Source organism: Myotis lucifugus, unplaced genomic scaffold (assembly GCF_000147115.1).
Source record: "Myotis lucifugus unplaced genomic scaffold, Myoluc2.0 scaffold_23, whole genome shotgun sequence".
NCBI classification, from domain to species: domain Eukaryota; kingdom Metazoa; phylum Chordata; class Mammalia; order Chiroptera; family Vespertilionidae; genus Myotis; species Myotis lucifugus.
In genome coordinates, this window is record NW_005871071.1 from 5,525,971 (window position 1) to 5,542,062 (window position 16,092).

A 16,092-nucleotide genomic window follows, 5' to 3' on the forward strand; every position below is an offset into this window, starting at 1 on the left:
ATCTCTACTTCCCCACTCCCGGGGCCCTCTCTAGAGGTAAGTTTCCCGTGAACTCTGTCGCAGCGTTAATGCAACTAAAGAGCTCATGTTATATAAACTAAAGAGCTCATGTTATATACCCTCCCCCAACCCACAATTCTGACCTCCCCCAACCCACAATATTGACACACACACACACACACACAAATTTACTTTGTTTTCCTTTTTAATGTAAATCGCAACTTTCTGAGAGACGGCCTGGCATGGTGAGGAGAGATGGACGAGGAGCCTGAACCCTGGTGCCTACTCCCCATCCTTCCTTAGAGTAGCTGCATAACCTTAGGGAAATCCCCTAACCCTTCCCGGATGCCAGCCTCATAAAGAAAGTGATGGGGTGGCTGGGTGGCTTAGTTGGTTGGAGTATTGTCCTGTACACCCAAAGGCTTTGGGTTCGATTCCTGGTCAGGGCACACACCTAAGTTGCAGGTTCGATCCTTGGTGGGAGCATGTATGGGAGGCAACGGATGTTTCTCTCTCTGTCTCTCAAATCAATAAACATATCCTTGGGTGAGAATAGGAAGGAAGGAAGAAAGGAAGGGAGGGAGGGAGAGAAGGAAGGAGGAATGGAGGGGGAGGCAGGGAGGGAGGGAGGGAGGGGATTGTTGGGAGAAGAAAACTTTTAGTGCGTGAAGACAGGAAGGTTTAAGCAGATGGGTCCCTCTAATTAAGAGCTGTGTGATAGGCCCTCCAAAGACATCTGCATTTTAATCCCTGGACCCTGTGAATATGTGACCTTACATGGCAAAAGGGACTTTGCAGACATGAGTAAGTTAAGGGTCTTGAGATGAGATTATTTTAGATTATACAGGTGGGCCCACTATAATCACAAGGGTCCTTAAAAGAGGGGGATCAGAGTCAAAGAAGGAGATGTGATGACAGAAACAAGGTTGGAGTGATGCGGGCCACAAGCCAACGAATGCAGATGGAAAAGGCAAGGGGTGGATTCTCCCCTACAGCCTCAGAAGGAATGCAGCCCTGCTGGCCCATTTTAGACTTCTGACCTCCAGCAATGCAACAGAATAAAGTTATGTAGCTTTAAGCCACTTTGTAGAAATGAGTACAACAGCAATGGGAAACTATTACAAGCTGTAACCTCATGACTCTAAAATGCCTTGGACTCAAGCAAGGAAGCACTAACCAATGGTAGAAGGCAAGCAGAAGGGACAAGGAAATACATCCAGGGCAGGAAGCGCTGGAGGAATAACGGGAAAGGCAGGGATAGAGGCCTGAGGCCTCTGGCTATGGAGTTTGATATAGGCTGGCTTCCCCTGACCACCCACGTAAGCCACTTCCTGTATGTAATGTTGGCTGAGGGTCTGACTTGGGGATGAGGGCCCAACAGAATGATGCTGTCTGAAGGTCAAAGGGATGAGAGGTAAAGAAGATTTGAGAGTTTCCTCAAAAAATTAAATATGGAACTGCCTTTTGACCCTGTGATCCCACTTCCAGGAATATATCCTAAGAAACCCGAAATACCGATCAGAAAGAATGTATGCACCCCTGTGTTCATAGCAGCACAACTTACAATGGCTAAGATCTGGAAACAGCCCAAGTGCCCATCAGTAGATGAGTGGATAAAAAAGCTGTGGTACATTTACAAAAAGGAATACTACACAGCAGTAAAAAAGGAAGGATCTCTTACCCTTTGAGACAGCATGGAGGGACCCAGAGAGTATCATGATAAGTGAAATAAGCCAGTCAGAGAAAGACAAGTATCACATGGTCTCACTCATATGTGGAATCTAAGTAACAAAATAAACTGATGAACAGAGTGGATCCAGAGACATAGAAGCATGATACAGACTGTCGAATCTCAGAGGGAAGATGGGGGTGGGTGGGTGGGAAGAGATTAACCAAAGACCTTGTATGCATATATGCATAACCCATGGTCACAGACAATAGTGGGGGGAAGGTCTGGGGCAGGGTGTGGGTACAGGCTAGAAGGGGCAAAGGAGAAAACACAGCTGCTCTGAACAAGCTCCCACAAATTATTTTCAGAACATATTCAACTCACTTCCAGTTATTTTTATTTATTTATTCAATAAATAATAATAGTAAAGGACTTATAGCCTCCTGAGTACGGTAAGAATCCATGAGCCCACACTAGGATAAATGAATGAATAAACAAGTTGGGGTGGAGGGAAAGCTCCCTCTGCATGAGAAAGCCAGCTTGAAAATGCAGAAGAGATGATGGAATTAGAAAAATCACCACTGGCCAACTCTCCCCAATCACCAGCTCAGGCAAGAGTCATTCATGGGTGGATGTTAAAACCAGGCATTCGAGTTTGAAGAGTAAGGAGATGCATGTAGTCTCAACGTGCATCCCCACGGGGTACTTTTTCATTACCAGAGGCAAAATGGTAACTGCAGTGGAGAAACCTGGAAGATGCCACCTCAACCAAGCACTCACGGCAGGTGTGTCCTGGTGGGTCACACGGGCAGGAGCTCAGCTCAGCTGGCGTGTTCCTGCCAGATGTGCATCACCCGGACCTGGTCCCGGGAAGCAGCGGACAAGCCCAGACTGGGGAACAGAAGGACTGGGCCTGAGAGAAATGTGAAAACTGAATGCAGCCCAGGATCTTGGGGTCGCCATTGCTCTACAGCAAGCATGTCAAACTCGAAGGCCAACACGGGCCAAACAAACGAGGTTTAAGTTTCTGTGAGTCACAAAAAAAACACCCACAAGCTTCAATTTTCATAGAAACGTAGGTTTATTTCAAAAAGTATAGTATAAAATAGAATAAGAGCAATGATAAAATTAATGTTTTCTTACACACCGTTATATTGGCTAGGCCACAAAAATATTCGTTGTGGCCGCATGCAGCCTGCGGTCCACAAGTTTGACACGCCTGCTCTAAAGCTGTTGTGGGATGCTAGAGGGCATCTCCGTGAGGTCTGTGGGTTAGGCGTGGAATTGTTTCAGTGTTCGTTTTCAGACTTTGGTGATTACACTGTGGTTATGTAAGAGCTCCTTCTTTTCAGGAAAACACACTGGTGTGTTTAGAGGAAACGGAGGGCGGGAAGCAGGAAGGAAGGGTTTTCCTAGGAGGCGCGTCAGCCCCTCTCAGCCCGGACTTCTGAAGGAAGCTGGTGGGCACTGCAGCAGTTCCTGGCTGAAGAAGCCCCAGCGGAGAGGTTTAAAGGAAGGAGGCTTGGACTCAGCCTCTACCAGAAAGCAAATGGGGCTCCGTGAGCAGGAGGAGCCACAGGATCCCTCGCCTGGGTTCCCCCACCTGCACGACGTGGGGTGGACGGGACGGCCTCTGCGACCCTTTCTGCTCCGAGGGAACTGGTCTCCCTCTGAGACTCGGCAGTGGCAGCATCTGGATAAGCCCCTCGGAGCTCTCCCTGAGCCTCAGGAGAGAGGCTGTGGCCCGGCCCCTGAAAGTCTGGTTTTTGGAGCTCCTTCCTGGTATAGGCACCTCCCCTAGGTCCTGTGTTCAGACTTCTAGAACATGCCTTGATCTCTGCCGACACAGAGTTTCCGGTAAACCCAAAGTGGTTTGCTCGGCCGTTCGTTCCTGCAGCATGTGGGTGGGTCGCCTACTGTGTCCCCAGCCCGCACGAGGCACAGGGGTCAGTTAGGAGTCGCAGGGCCTGCCACAGAGCAGCGTGAGCACACACAACGGCACCTGCCCGGGTAGTTTTTGTAAAGTCACTTTTCCTTGTGACGAGAAAGTGGTAGATAAAAGAACCAGAAGCCGCAGCTTCCCTCCCAGTGGGTCGTATGAACTTGTATTAGCCAAGTGACCCCTGTGCGCCTCAGTCTCCTCACCTGTGAATGGGGACAGCAATCGCACTCTGCTGCCACCTGCCCCGCCTGCAGAGCTGTGGCCCTTCGACTGCAGAATTCCGTACAGTGCCTTACAGACACTCCTTAGTCCCTCAGCGTGCACCTATGGCAGTGGCTTGAAAAACACACAGAGAGAACGACACTGTTGTCTCTGCCCTCTTCTAAGCCTAAAGGAGAGCGCAGGCGAGGGCCTGGCAGAGTCAAGGGGAGTCCAGCCGGGGCTGAGAGAAAGCCCAGTGTCTTCCCCGAGCCGGCGGCGTCTGGCTCAGAGCCGGGCCTTGGCAGGAGGGTGACTGTGGCCTTGTCCTCCTAGTGCACCAGGTGGCGGAGCGGGTGGAGGCCCTGGGGCAGTTCGTCATGAAGACCAGGAGGACCCTCAAAGGCCACGGGAACAAAGTGCTCTGCATGGACTGGTGCAAAGACAAGCGGAGGATCGTGAGCTCCTCGCAGGTACGTCGCGCCTGTTGTGTGCTGGTGAGCGGCTTTCTGATTTCATGGCGGAGGGGGCGGGAGCGGTCCTTCTCAAAATCCTTTCTGGGCTTTCGGCCTCTGCTGATTGGCCAGAGGATGCGAGTGTGGCGTGTGGCGTGGCTGAGAGTTCTTTTACACCGCGGAGCCGCGCCAATTTGGGGAGATTTGGAATTGGTCCTGCTGAAACGTTGCAAACTCTGTTTGACTCACCATTTAGAACTGTTTCTTCCTGAGCATACATCACGGTCTTATTTGTGAGGGAAACCAACTGTAAACAGTGGGTTTTCCCAGATTGAGGGCCATGTGGTTGAGAGGCTACCGTGGCTTGTTGAGCAATTTTATGCCTTAAAGAACACATTTAAGATATATAGTTTGTAAAGACTATTTAAAAACAGTTCTCCGGAAGGCAGGGGGCGGGGGGGAGGCGGGGATAAGAGATCAACCAAAGGATTTGTATGCATGCATATGAGCATAACCAGTGGACACAGACACTGGGGCAGTGGGGCTTGTCCTGGGGGGTGGGAGCGGCTGGGGCGGGGGGTCAATTGGGGGAAAGGGAGACATATGGGAATACTTTAAACAATAAAAATAAAAACAGTTCTCCAGGATAAGGGCTCTGAGAACCCACCCCTATCTGGTGATGAGGATGAAAAAAAAAGGATATATATATTTTGTGAAGCCTAATTTTTCATTCATTTTGTATAGTTGACATAGTTTATTTTACATCTTATATTATCTATTGCTGCATGACAGATTACCCCAAAAGTTAGCAACTGCAAACAACAAATGTTTATTCTCTCGCATGGCTCCTGAGAGTCAGGAACCTGGGCAGCTTGGCTGGGTGGCTGGCTCGGGTCTCAGGAGCGTGCGGGCTGGACGCTGGCGGGCTGCAGGCGGCGACGAGGCCGAGGCTCACTCTGAGGTGGCTCACTCACATGGCTGGGCTGGAGGTTTAGTTCCGCTCCCTGGGGACCTGCCACAGGGCTGCTCAGGACATGGAGGCTGGGCACCCCCAGAGCATGTGATCCAAGAGAGGGAGAGGGAGGCAGAAGCCACGCCTCCACGCCCAGGGCCTCTCTGACCTGGGCTCACACAGACCAGCCTGATAAAATGAGGGAGCGGCCCATTGGGCTGCGTGTGACGGGCATGACTGGGGATTCTTGGAGCCTGGCGGCCACTGCTTAGTACTTTTTAGGTTTATTGTGATGTTACATGCATTGAACATACAACTGTAAACTGAAGTCATGTATTTTCATAGCCAGTTTGGGCTTCCTTTCACCCTTGCCTTCATCCCAGCTTTTTCAAAGGACAACTTGTTGTTTTCAATAACCCTTTTAAGTATAAACACTGTATATATCCTACATGATCCTCAGCTCCAACATCCACAAAACGGGTTGTTTTGACAGGACCCGTGTCATTAATCTCCTGTATTAGCTTCCAGTCTAGTATGACACACAGCGCTTGCTTTTTTTATGTCCATTAGCGCTCGTACTTCACCACATTTAAGAAGCACTGGAAAAGAGAACGCAGAAAGGGTTTTGCTGCCACCACCCTGTCACAACCATTGTTTTTATTTTAGAGCAGTTCTTTCTAGACATTGTTTTTTCAAATGCTCACTTGTGGTTATTGAGACATGCATGTTGCCACCCAGCCTTTTAGACTGTTTTATCCTTGAAAGGATAATATATGTTGGATTTTTTGTCACGCATGTACACTCTGATTAGAGAGGGAGGCGGGGGCGGAGGGCTGACAGGCTCCATCCACCCGTGTCTGCTGCAGAGAGAGTGGCTGGGATGTGGCAAGGAGCTGGGACAGCAGGAAGGCTCTGGAACAGACCTGGAGTGACTCGGAGCCACCCTTCTCCCTTAAAAGGCAGGAGATGAGTCAGCCTGACCGTGTGGGTCAGGGTTGGGGTGGAGGTATCGTCTCGGCAGGCCCGCAGGCCCTGTTGTATAAGCTGTGCTCACGGAGGGCCCACATTTCATCTTATCAGACTGATTTTAGCCTCGTGGGTGCCTTTTTCTCTCCAGAGCGCACAGCGGGTGGGCAGTGAGGACAGGCAGGCCGGCAGTGCGGTGGAGGAAGCCACCAAGTGAATGCTGTGTGAGGGGGGGGAGGGGGCTGCACTGAGTCACACCCCAGCCCAGCAAGCAGGGGCTCCGGGCCCGAGCTCCAGCTCTGTCCTCTGCACTGTTACCTAACCCTCCCCACACATCGTGCTTGGAGTGCAGCCAGAGAAGTTAGACCAGGAGACCAGTGTGCTTCGGGATCTCGAAAGGCCCAACACTGTCGACTCTGACCTTGTTTGGGGCCCCTCAGCCACACTCACATGAGCATGGAAGTCGTGCACGGCGAGCAGCGGTGTCGCTTTAGATGATCGGACCCTGCTTGTGCCCCTAAGTGGCATCACCGCCCCTCCCATCGTCTCATTCGCCAGATTTGGCTCAAAATGGCTTGAGTGATTAAAAACATCAAGCCTGCTATGGAGACTGCAGATTCACCATCTCTGAGGATGCCCCGGGACCCAGGCACTGAAGGAAGTCAGCTCAGCCACCCTCTGCCAGTGCCGCCCAGAGCCACCACGCCTCATGTGCTCAGGTAACTGTGTTGTAGGGACCAGAGCCCCTGGACTTCTCTCTGGGGGCTTGTATGACAAACAGATGGCATCGTGGTCACTCCCCACACGCCCATGTGTGTGGGCTGCAGCATGGTTACAGAGGAAGCGGACTTGTTGACGACGCCTGAACAGTTTCTCTTTTCCCTCCAGGACGGGAAGGTGATCGTGTGGGATTCCTTCACGACTAACAAGGTAAGGTGTCCCCGGCGCACTGGGGCGCCCCCAAACCCCAGCCTCATTTAAAGGTGCTCTGGTCCAGCTCCCCAGCCCTGGCCCCGTTTCCTGCCTCTCGGGGAGCCTGTCTGGGGATGAAAACCCCACAAAGCCCATCTGTGTTAAGACAGCACAGCAGCCCACAGTAGCGTTTATTCCTCCCTCGAGCTGACACCCCTTGCCCACAGAGGAGCCTGCAGAGCCCCACAGAATAAGCTCACACTGGAACAGGAAGGGGCGAGGCCTGACACCCTGGTCCCGTGCACACAGGCAGCTGTATGTATTCTTCCTCTGAGTGACAACAAGAGGTACCCAGCTTCCTCTCCCCTCTGTCTTTGGCCAGACTCCATGGCACTGTGGACATGAGCAAACGGTGGGTGAAGCCCTGGCTGCAGTGGAGTCACGTGCTCTGTCCAGGACGCAGTGGAGTCTGAGCCCCTTGCAGCTCTGGCCTGAGCATGCATAGCTGCAAAGTAGACCTAAATTCAGACTCTTTCCTAAAGAGAAAGACTGAAACCTTTGTAGGTGTGCTTGCACGCCTGCATTGCGTTGGCATTTACAATAACGAGTATGGTGTATTGAGTATGGACTCCAACATTTACTTAGAAGAAAACCTCCCTTATCACGATATTAAAAAGGAGACGTATTGTGACAAATTTGAGCGATGCCCATATTCTGTATTATTGAATGTGGTTAGTAAATGCCATGTAGGCAGCTGTTACCTGACCAGATGGAATGAGGCCCCAGAACCGCCTGTAGAGCAATCCCTAGTGTTTGGGCCCCTGGGGAACAATAAACAGTTTGCAAAGGGCAGTGTACATCCCCTACCTCCACGGAGGACTCCGCCTCTCCCAGCATGCCCAAGCAGTGCGTGCATGGGGTTGTGTTGTGTCTGTTTACTCCTGAGCGTGGCATAGAGCACACACTGCCTGGTTTCTGGGAGCTGTAGGGTCACCACTTGTGGTCTCTGGCAGGGAACCTAGCCATCACTGGTGGGGAAAAGGGTCTGGGATGCCCTGTGCTGAGAGTGCAGCCACCTCGCCTCACTCACTGGCAGGCAGTAAGTGATTCCCAGCCTCAGAGGCTGTAGGACTGTGAGTGACACCAGAATTTTGACAGGCAGTTTCGGGCCTATATTTCCCCATAAAAACACAGAGAATCTAGCGGAAAGGCCAGCGCTGGTGTGTCCTCCACAAACTTAGTCCCATTCCCTCCCTTCACAGACAAGGATGAGGCTGAGTTAGTACAAATGGCTGGCTTGCCGGTTGCACATCTTGTTGCTGTTGGAACCACGTTGTTGAATCGTGGCTTTGTTGTTTGCTTATCTGCACACAGGAGGCTGTGGGTGACTCGACCACCATCCAGGAGCCGGGGACTGTTAGGCCTCGCACTTCATTCTTCCACTTTAGAGGTTCTCTCACCCCTGAGCACAACTCAAGATCAGCCTCCCACCCCCATTCATCCCTCCCAGGAATGGTTTAGGACTCAGAGGGGACAGAGGCTCTTGTGTTCTCACAAGTAAACAAACTCATAATATACACGTAAAAAGTTATTCAAGATTATATTATGAAAATGGAAATCAGATTAAATAAGGTGAAGTATATATTGGAAATGAAATTCGGATGGACCTTTAAAAGAAAAGGAGCCCAGTATTCATTCATTCAGAAGAACAAGTGGGGTGTAACATTAAGGAAAAAGTAAAACCTTAAGGATTTTTTTTTTTTTTTGCTAGTTGGGATTTTAACTTTTAGAATATATGACATAACGGCCTGGTCAGCATGGTCAGTGGTTGAACATCAATCTATGAACCAGGAGGTCACGGTTCAATTCCCAGTCAGGGTACATGCCTGGGTTGCAGGCTCGATCCCCAGTGTGGGGCATGCAGGAGGCAGCTGATCAATGATTCTCTCTCATCATTGATGTTTCTATCCTTCTCTCCCTCTCCCTTCCTCTCTGAAATCAATAAAAAATATATATTTAAAAAAGAATATATGATGTAATGTTTGATTGATTATATGGGGCCGAGTCTCCTTATCAGTCATAAGCTAGTTGTTACCCCACTCCACTGCCCTTGGAAACTATAACATAATTCAGTAAGATCGCCAGTGACTTTTTAAAAATTAAATGTTCAGATGTGTGCGTGTGTGTGTGAAGCCACACTTGTTTATTCTATGAACGGTTCACACTGTGTTTCAGGAGCATGCGGTCACCATGCCCTGCACGTGGGTGATGGCGTGTGCGTATGCCCCGTCGGGCTGTGCCATTGCGTGTGGGTAAGTAGGGCCCACAGCAGCTTTTCAGCTGTCCTGTGAGCCATAGAACACTGTTGTATGGGCAGAAATACACAAACAAGAACTTGTCATTTTTATTGTTTGCTTGTTAAGCAATGTGTTAAATTGCTCCCTGAACTTTATTTAAAAAAAAAGCACAAAAATCTCTTTCATAATTATTTTCATTACAGAGTGACAGTGGTATAAGTTTTAGACCTATGCCTCTCAGATGCAAACATCTTGGAATGCATGTTGGTAACTTGTATCAGAAACCTGGAAAAATGTAGAACCTTTGATCTAGTGATTTTACATCTAAGAACTTACTTGAAAGCAATGATTCAAAATATAGAAAAGAACATATGAATAATAACATTTATTGTAGAATTATGTAAAATAAAGCCAAAGACAAAAAAGAGAAACAATATGTCCATCAAAGGCAATTATTAAACAATTGTGGTATCTGAATTGAATGGAATATTAACAGCCATTAAAAGGAAAATGCTTGATCACAGTAAGTGAAAAGAGCATCTAGGTTACCAGGAAGATTGTACCTTATTCTCTGTTCTCCTGAAGATCAGTTTAACAGGGTTCAGCAACGAGAACTGCAGCCCCGTGGCTCCCTGTCCCCGTGTTAAACAGTTGTGGGCCATTAAAATATTTCCACAGTAGAATCTCAGCCCTGTTTAGAAAAGAGGCATTAGTATAAAAGCTGTGGTGAACTAGACCAGCAATTTTCATCTCATGACACACGTAAGCTAATTGCTAGAATTCTGCAGCACACCAAAAAAATAGATTTTTTGCTGCTCTGACTAAAAAAAAGGTATAATTTTGATTCATTCACACCAGACAGCTATTGTTGAGTTGGCTGTTGTCATCTTTTAATCTGACAGTCTAAGGGAAAGAGGTCAGTGCTCCTGACTAAATAGCCAGGTGCTGCATGTTTTACACATTCTTGTGGCACACCTCTGAAAACCTCAGACCTATACTGAAAACACAGTACTAGTTCTTTCGGGATGATGGGACTATGGGTGTTTTTCTCTTCTTTATAATTTTCTGTATTTTCAGTTTTTAAAAGTAAGCACATATTATTTTTATAATCAGGAGGAAAGGGTTTTATTTAAAATATGAAGACCCTGGGCCTCCAAGCAAAATTTCTGGAGCCTCTCCAGCCAGAGTCACACCAGCCATCATCCCCAGTGTCCCCCTCTTTGGGCACCTACTTTGGGGGCACCTTCCCACTCTCTTTCTCTGCTGTTTGAGACCCGGTGTGCCTTTGGAACCCATGTTCACATACAAGTATTTCATATTTTTGAATAACTCAAAAGTAGATTGTGTCTTCATTTTATAACTGGAAGACAATACATAAAATTCATCCCCATCTACTTCCTGAAAGGATCTGAGGTGTCCCCAATAAAAACCATGGGTATATATATATTGATTGATTATATGGGGCCGAGATATATATATATATATATATATATATATATATATATATATATATAAATATATCACATATGCAAGAACAGTTATTTTATATATACACCACAGTTATTTTATATATACACACCACACAATTATAAGGTAGGTACAGAGGAGTTCAACCAACGGTACAGTTAGAAGGCACAGTCCCCACAAGACTCCCCTCTCTTGAGATTCCAGCTGCAAATTGAAGGGTCCCCACCACGACCCTCTGGCTCAGTAATTGACTAGAATGACTCACAGAACTCAGGAAAGTGTTGTGCTCAGGCTCATGGTTTTATCACAGTGAAAGGATACAGTGAGAACCAGCCAAAGGAAGAGAAACAGGGCAGAATCCAAGAGGGGTCTGAACACGAAGCCTCCACTGGTGCCTCCCTGTGGAGTCACGGCCAGCGTTACCTCCTCCCAGCTACAGCTGTGACTATATGCCAACTGGGGGACTCGCCTGAGCCTTTGGTGACCAGAGATTTTATATTCACTCTCCAGTCTCCTGGTTTCTTCAGGGAGGGGGTGTCCCAAAGCCCCCATCACAGATCACACCACTAGGCTGTGGGGTGGCCAGAGCCCCAAGCCAACAGACACCCCCATTAGAGCTCACTTCCCGTGGCCAGGGCACAGGCCACACCTCGCATTCGGTACGGCCAGTTCTTCACTACTCAGTATAGAAATAAATACTCCACATTTTTAAACTCTGGGATAATATGTTTCTAACTGGGCATTAATTTTAGTAAATGCATAGAGTTCGCTGGGTTACATAATTGCTCAGTATTTGATGTTGAGATAGCACCTGTCTGGTTCTAAATTACAAAAAGAATATATGGGCTACGTCACAGCGTATATAACAACACGGTGAACAGTGTCTTCAGTGGCAGTTTAGAAATGATGCCGGGCCTCTTTCTATTTTAACTCTCACTCAACGGAGCCCAGTGGGAGATTCCCATAGGGCAGGGGAGCAGGCAGGGGAGAGAACACGTTTCCAAGACCCACCCACGTGGCTTTCTGGTGACACCCTGAGAGTCCAGATGGAGGAATGGCTAGTGCCTCAGTCCCGGTATAGATGTATAATTATGTAAGCATGTAAGTTGCTTTTTTTGAGAGCCATATTCCCCAAGAAGCCTTCATTCAGGTATTGTACACTTGCTCTGAGTGACTGGACTGGGTGTTCTAGAGGAATTCAAAGTTGAATAAAATGTAGTGCCTGCCTCCAAGCAAGTAGGATATAAAACTAATGGTAATGACCACTTACTGGGCATCTATCATGTGTCAATGACTATTCTGAATTCTGTACAGTCTTCACAACAGCCCCTTGTGATACGTGGGTGGGATCTACTCATTTTATAGTTGAGGAAACTGAGGCTCTGAGAACCTAAAAAAAAAAAAGCAAAACCAAGATTGCAAAATGAGTTAGCTACTAAAGCAGAGGTTCAACACCAGATGCGTCACACTGCAAACTTCTCTGCCTCGCATGCGTTCAGGTAATCCTGAGCAATGCACAGCCCAGCAGAGCTACAAAACTTGCAGCGTCAGCGTGGCTCACCTCGAGGGTCGGGGAGCCCTGGTCCACAGCAGGCTGGTTCTGGCCACAGCCAAGTGCAAGTCATTCTCACCCACGTGACAGTGTGACAAGTCCAGAATGTGTGACATTCTATACGACAAGTAGCCTAAGGTCTGTGGCTGTGAACACCAAAAAATAGAGGGCCAATTCTAAATTAAGTGATCTTAAAAAGATATAAAAACCTAATGCACTATGTGACCCTTGATTGGGCCCTTGCAAATTCAAGTATTTAGATGTAACATGTCATGTCTGCAATTTGCATTCAAATGGTTCAGAATTTGTTCCCACAAAATGTTAAGTTAGGAGTTTAGGTGAAGGGATTGAGTGTTCATTGTACTATTTTTCTTTCAGTTTTACTGTGCATTTGTAAATCTTCAAAGTGAAAGTTGGGGAAAAGGTTATAATGTGTGATACTGCTCAAGGGAAAATTTTTTTGAAAAGTCTGTGTGAATGAGAAAGTATACACACACTCTATTGCCCTCCATCAACATTTGACACTTCTTTCTTCCCATGCCAGGGGTTTGGATAATAAGTGTTCTGTGTATCCACTGACCTTTGACAAAAATGAAAGCATGGCTGCCAAAAAGAAGTCTGTGGCTATGCACACCAACTACCTGTCAGCCTGCAGCTTCACCAACTCTGACATGCAGGTAAGCGAGGGCCTGCGGGAGGGCAGGGGAGGAGCCCCAGGGGAGAGCGGAGGCTTTTCCAGGGTTCCTCTTAGCAGGAGGGGTGCTCCAGAGGAAGCTCCTGTTCCTCATTGATTATTATTATTTTAAATAAAAGCAGAAACGAGGAAAGCCAGGGCTATTGGCTGTTGGTAGAGGAGATAAACTACATGCCGTATTGAACACCCTTCTCTAATTGCCTTGTTGGGGTGGATCAGGGAGCCTGGGTGGGAAGTCCACCTCCCGGTCTGAGAGGTGGTTCCCAGGCACGGATGTGTGTGCACCTTCACTGAGCGGCCGGGCTTCAGCAGGTGCGCTTTACACGCTTCGCTGAATCTGCTTCACACTCCTGTTTGAACAGATGCAAAAGAAGAAGCGTCAGGTAGTAAATCTGTGCTCTACTCTGGGTAAACCCAAAGGAAAAACACTACTCAACACCTAGACCACGTTTTCTTAAGTTGTAAAGGTATACCGTAGTTTATTTCTCCACATCTATTCAGCAGACCTTCCTAGGTGTCCACCACCCATGTTGCCAGGCGCTACCTGGCTCTGGGCCACAGGGACACTCAGTCTCTGCCCTCAGGGACCTTCACGGAAACCAGTCGGGACTGAACAGCGGGGAAGGCTGGGAGCTCAGGGCGGGAGGGGTGGTCACAGGCCACATGGAGTTGCCTGGACCAGCCTTGGAGGGTGAGGGTGTTGCCAGTGAGGTGTGAGGGGAGCTCAGTGGGAGGCAGGCAGCCTGAGAAGTGGGCAGGGACACAGCCCAGGGCGCCCTGAATGCCCTGTGGATGGAGGGCAGCCCTGCAGGGGCTGGGCCATATTTGGACTTGTTTTAAGCAGGAGAGTATGAGTCAGATAAAGCCTTCCACGGCCCACTCTGGCCTCAGCTGACTCAGTCAGGGAGACCAGGTGACTGGGTCATTGTTTAATTGCTGACAAGGGGGGTGTCAGGCTTGAAGTGTAGTATTTACACCTGGTGTTTGGGACCAGGAGCCTTGCAGACCTGTACAGTAGGGGGCGCTGTGGGCCCAGCTGGCTGCAGCAGCCACAACCTGATAGATGCCTTTGAGCCTGAGCAGTAGCAAAGCAAGAGAGGATCTCAGTGTGGAAGAAGGAAGCCACAGAGGGATGCAGGCACAGGGGTCGTCAGGCATCTCAAGTGTCTCGGTAGAGACCTATCACCCTCACTCTGAGTTGGGGACCGAAGGGGGGCACCTGGAAGGCAGAAAGTGCTTGTTTCCTAATAGGCAGCCGAGGGAGATAGACGGAATAGGGGGAAGTCCGCTGGCCACCCTGCCAGGGCACAGGGCACAGGGCACGGCTCAGAGACAGACAGCGGGGATCAAATCCTGGCTCCACTGCATTCAGGCTGGTCAGTCCTAAGCAAGGTGTGTTCCCTGTTTTGTTTTCTCACCTGCAAGTGAGGATGGCAATAAATTCCTCCCTGGTAAGGCTTTCTGAGAATTAAACTAGATGATTGGTATAAAATAATACATACAGTCCCTGGTAAATATTAGCTCTTACTGTTTTATTATTGATACTAGAGGCCCAGTGCACGAATTCGTGCATGGAGGGGGGGGGTGTACCCTCAGCCCAGCCTGCACCCTCTCCAATCTGGGACCCCTCGGGGGATATCCGACTGCTGGTTTAGGCCTGATCCCCAGCCTAAACCGGCAGTCGAACATCCCTCTCACAATCCTGGACCGCTGGCTCCTAATCGCTCACCTGCCTGCCTGCCTGCCTGATCGCCGCTCACTGCCCCCCACTGCCGGCCAGTTTGCCCCCAACTTCCCCCTCCCCACTGGTCTGGTCACCCTGCTCAGCCTGCTGTTCAGTCGTTTGGTCATCCCTCACTAACCCCTCTGCCGGCCTGGTCGTAGGCAGCCATCTTGAAAGGGCATGAGGATTAATTTGCATATTACCTCTTTATTATATAGGATTAACACAAAGCTTCATTACACAACAGTTCAGGTGCATGGCCTGGTGTGGGTACTAATGAATTAATGAACCTGAAGCTTCCTCCCATTTCTGGGATCAAGGATGAAAAAAAGGAAAACTCGCCCTGCTGGTGTGGCGCAGTGGTTGAGCATCAACCTATGAACCAGGAGGTCGCAGTTTGACTCCCAGTCAGGGCACATGCCCGGGTTGCGGGCTCGATCCCCAGTGTGGGGCCTGCAGGAGGCAGCCAATCAATGATTCTCTCTCATCATGGATGTTTCTATCTCCCTCTCCCTCTCCCTTCCTCTCTGAAATCAATAAAAATATATTTTTAAAAAACCCTCAAGGGGCTGGTATAAGACTATGGCATTAAAGCTATAAATTCTTTACATTCTAGAATAAATGAGTGACACAGTTAGAGGTTATGTTTAGTGCATTTATAGTAATGAGTGTTTGGTTTTAGAAATTTATTTGTACTTACATTGTAATGAAGATCACAAAGTATTTTTTAAATATTAAGAATTTACTTTTTACTTCTAAAAGCAGTCCATTTGTTTGATTGAAGAGCATGGTATGAAAAATGACCAAACTAAAGAGCTAGTCTGTGGCAATCATTTAAAGCGGGTTATTTGGACCTGGCTTCCCAAAAAAGATTGGAGATACTGACCCTTTGCAAGTGCTAGGACAGGAGCAGTGTGGCGCGTGCACTAGTGGGTGTGGGCCTGAAGAGATTGGAGGGAATTGTAGCATAGTTCAAAGTACAAATACCCAAGTTAAGATGCGGTCAGTCTTGTGTGTTCATAAGCTACTTTTACCAGCCTTGCTCATCTTGTTGGATGTACGTTTGATGGAAGCTGAGGCTGTAGGGAGTCCCATGGACAGCTGCAGGGGTTTGCAGCCTTGGAAATTCCCCAAATTTGAGACCTTGAGGAGGACTTTGGGGACTAGACCCAAGAAGCCTGAGCGCTCCGGAACTCTCCCAGCTCTTGTTCCGGGAGGTGCTCAAAGGGACCTCTCCTGGGAGGAGATCCTAGGCCTCCCTGACT

General features: G+C 48.6%; 1 protein-coding gene across 1 annotated transcript in view; it reads left to right on the forward strand.

Annotated features, from left to right (window-relative positions):
• Positions 1-4,151: 4,151 nt before the first annotated feature.
• Positions 4,152-16,092, forward strand: part of GNB5 (G protein subunit beta 5) — a 25,828-nt gene continuing 13,887 nt past the window's right edge. Inside the window, exons 1-4 of the mRNA XM_023751635.1 lie at positions 4,152-4,282; positions 7,071-7,112; positions 9,330-9,406; positions 12,955-13,087. Of these exons, the coding sequence (XP_023607403.1) occupies positions 4,190-4,282; positions 7,071-7,112; positions 9,330-9,406; positions 12,955-13,087 (345 nt within the window). The 5' untranslated portion in view covers positions 4,152-4,189. The remainder of the gene's footprint in view (positions 4,283-7,070; positions 7,113-9,329; positions 9,407-12,954; positions 13,088-16,092) is intronic.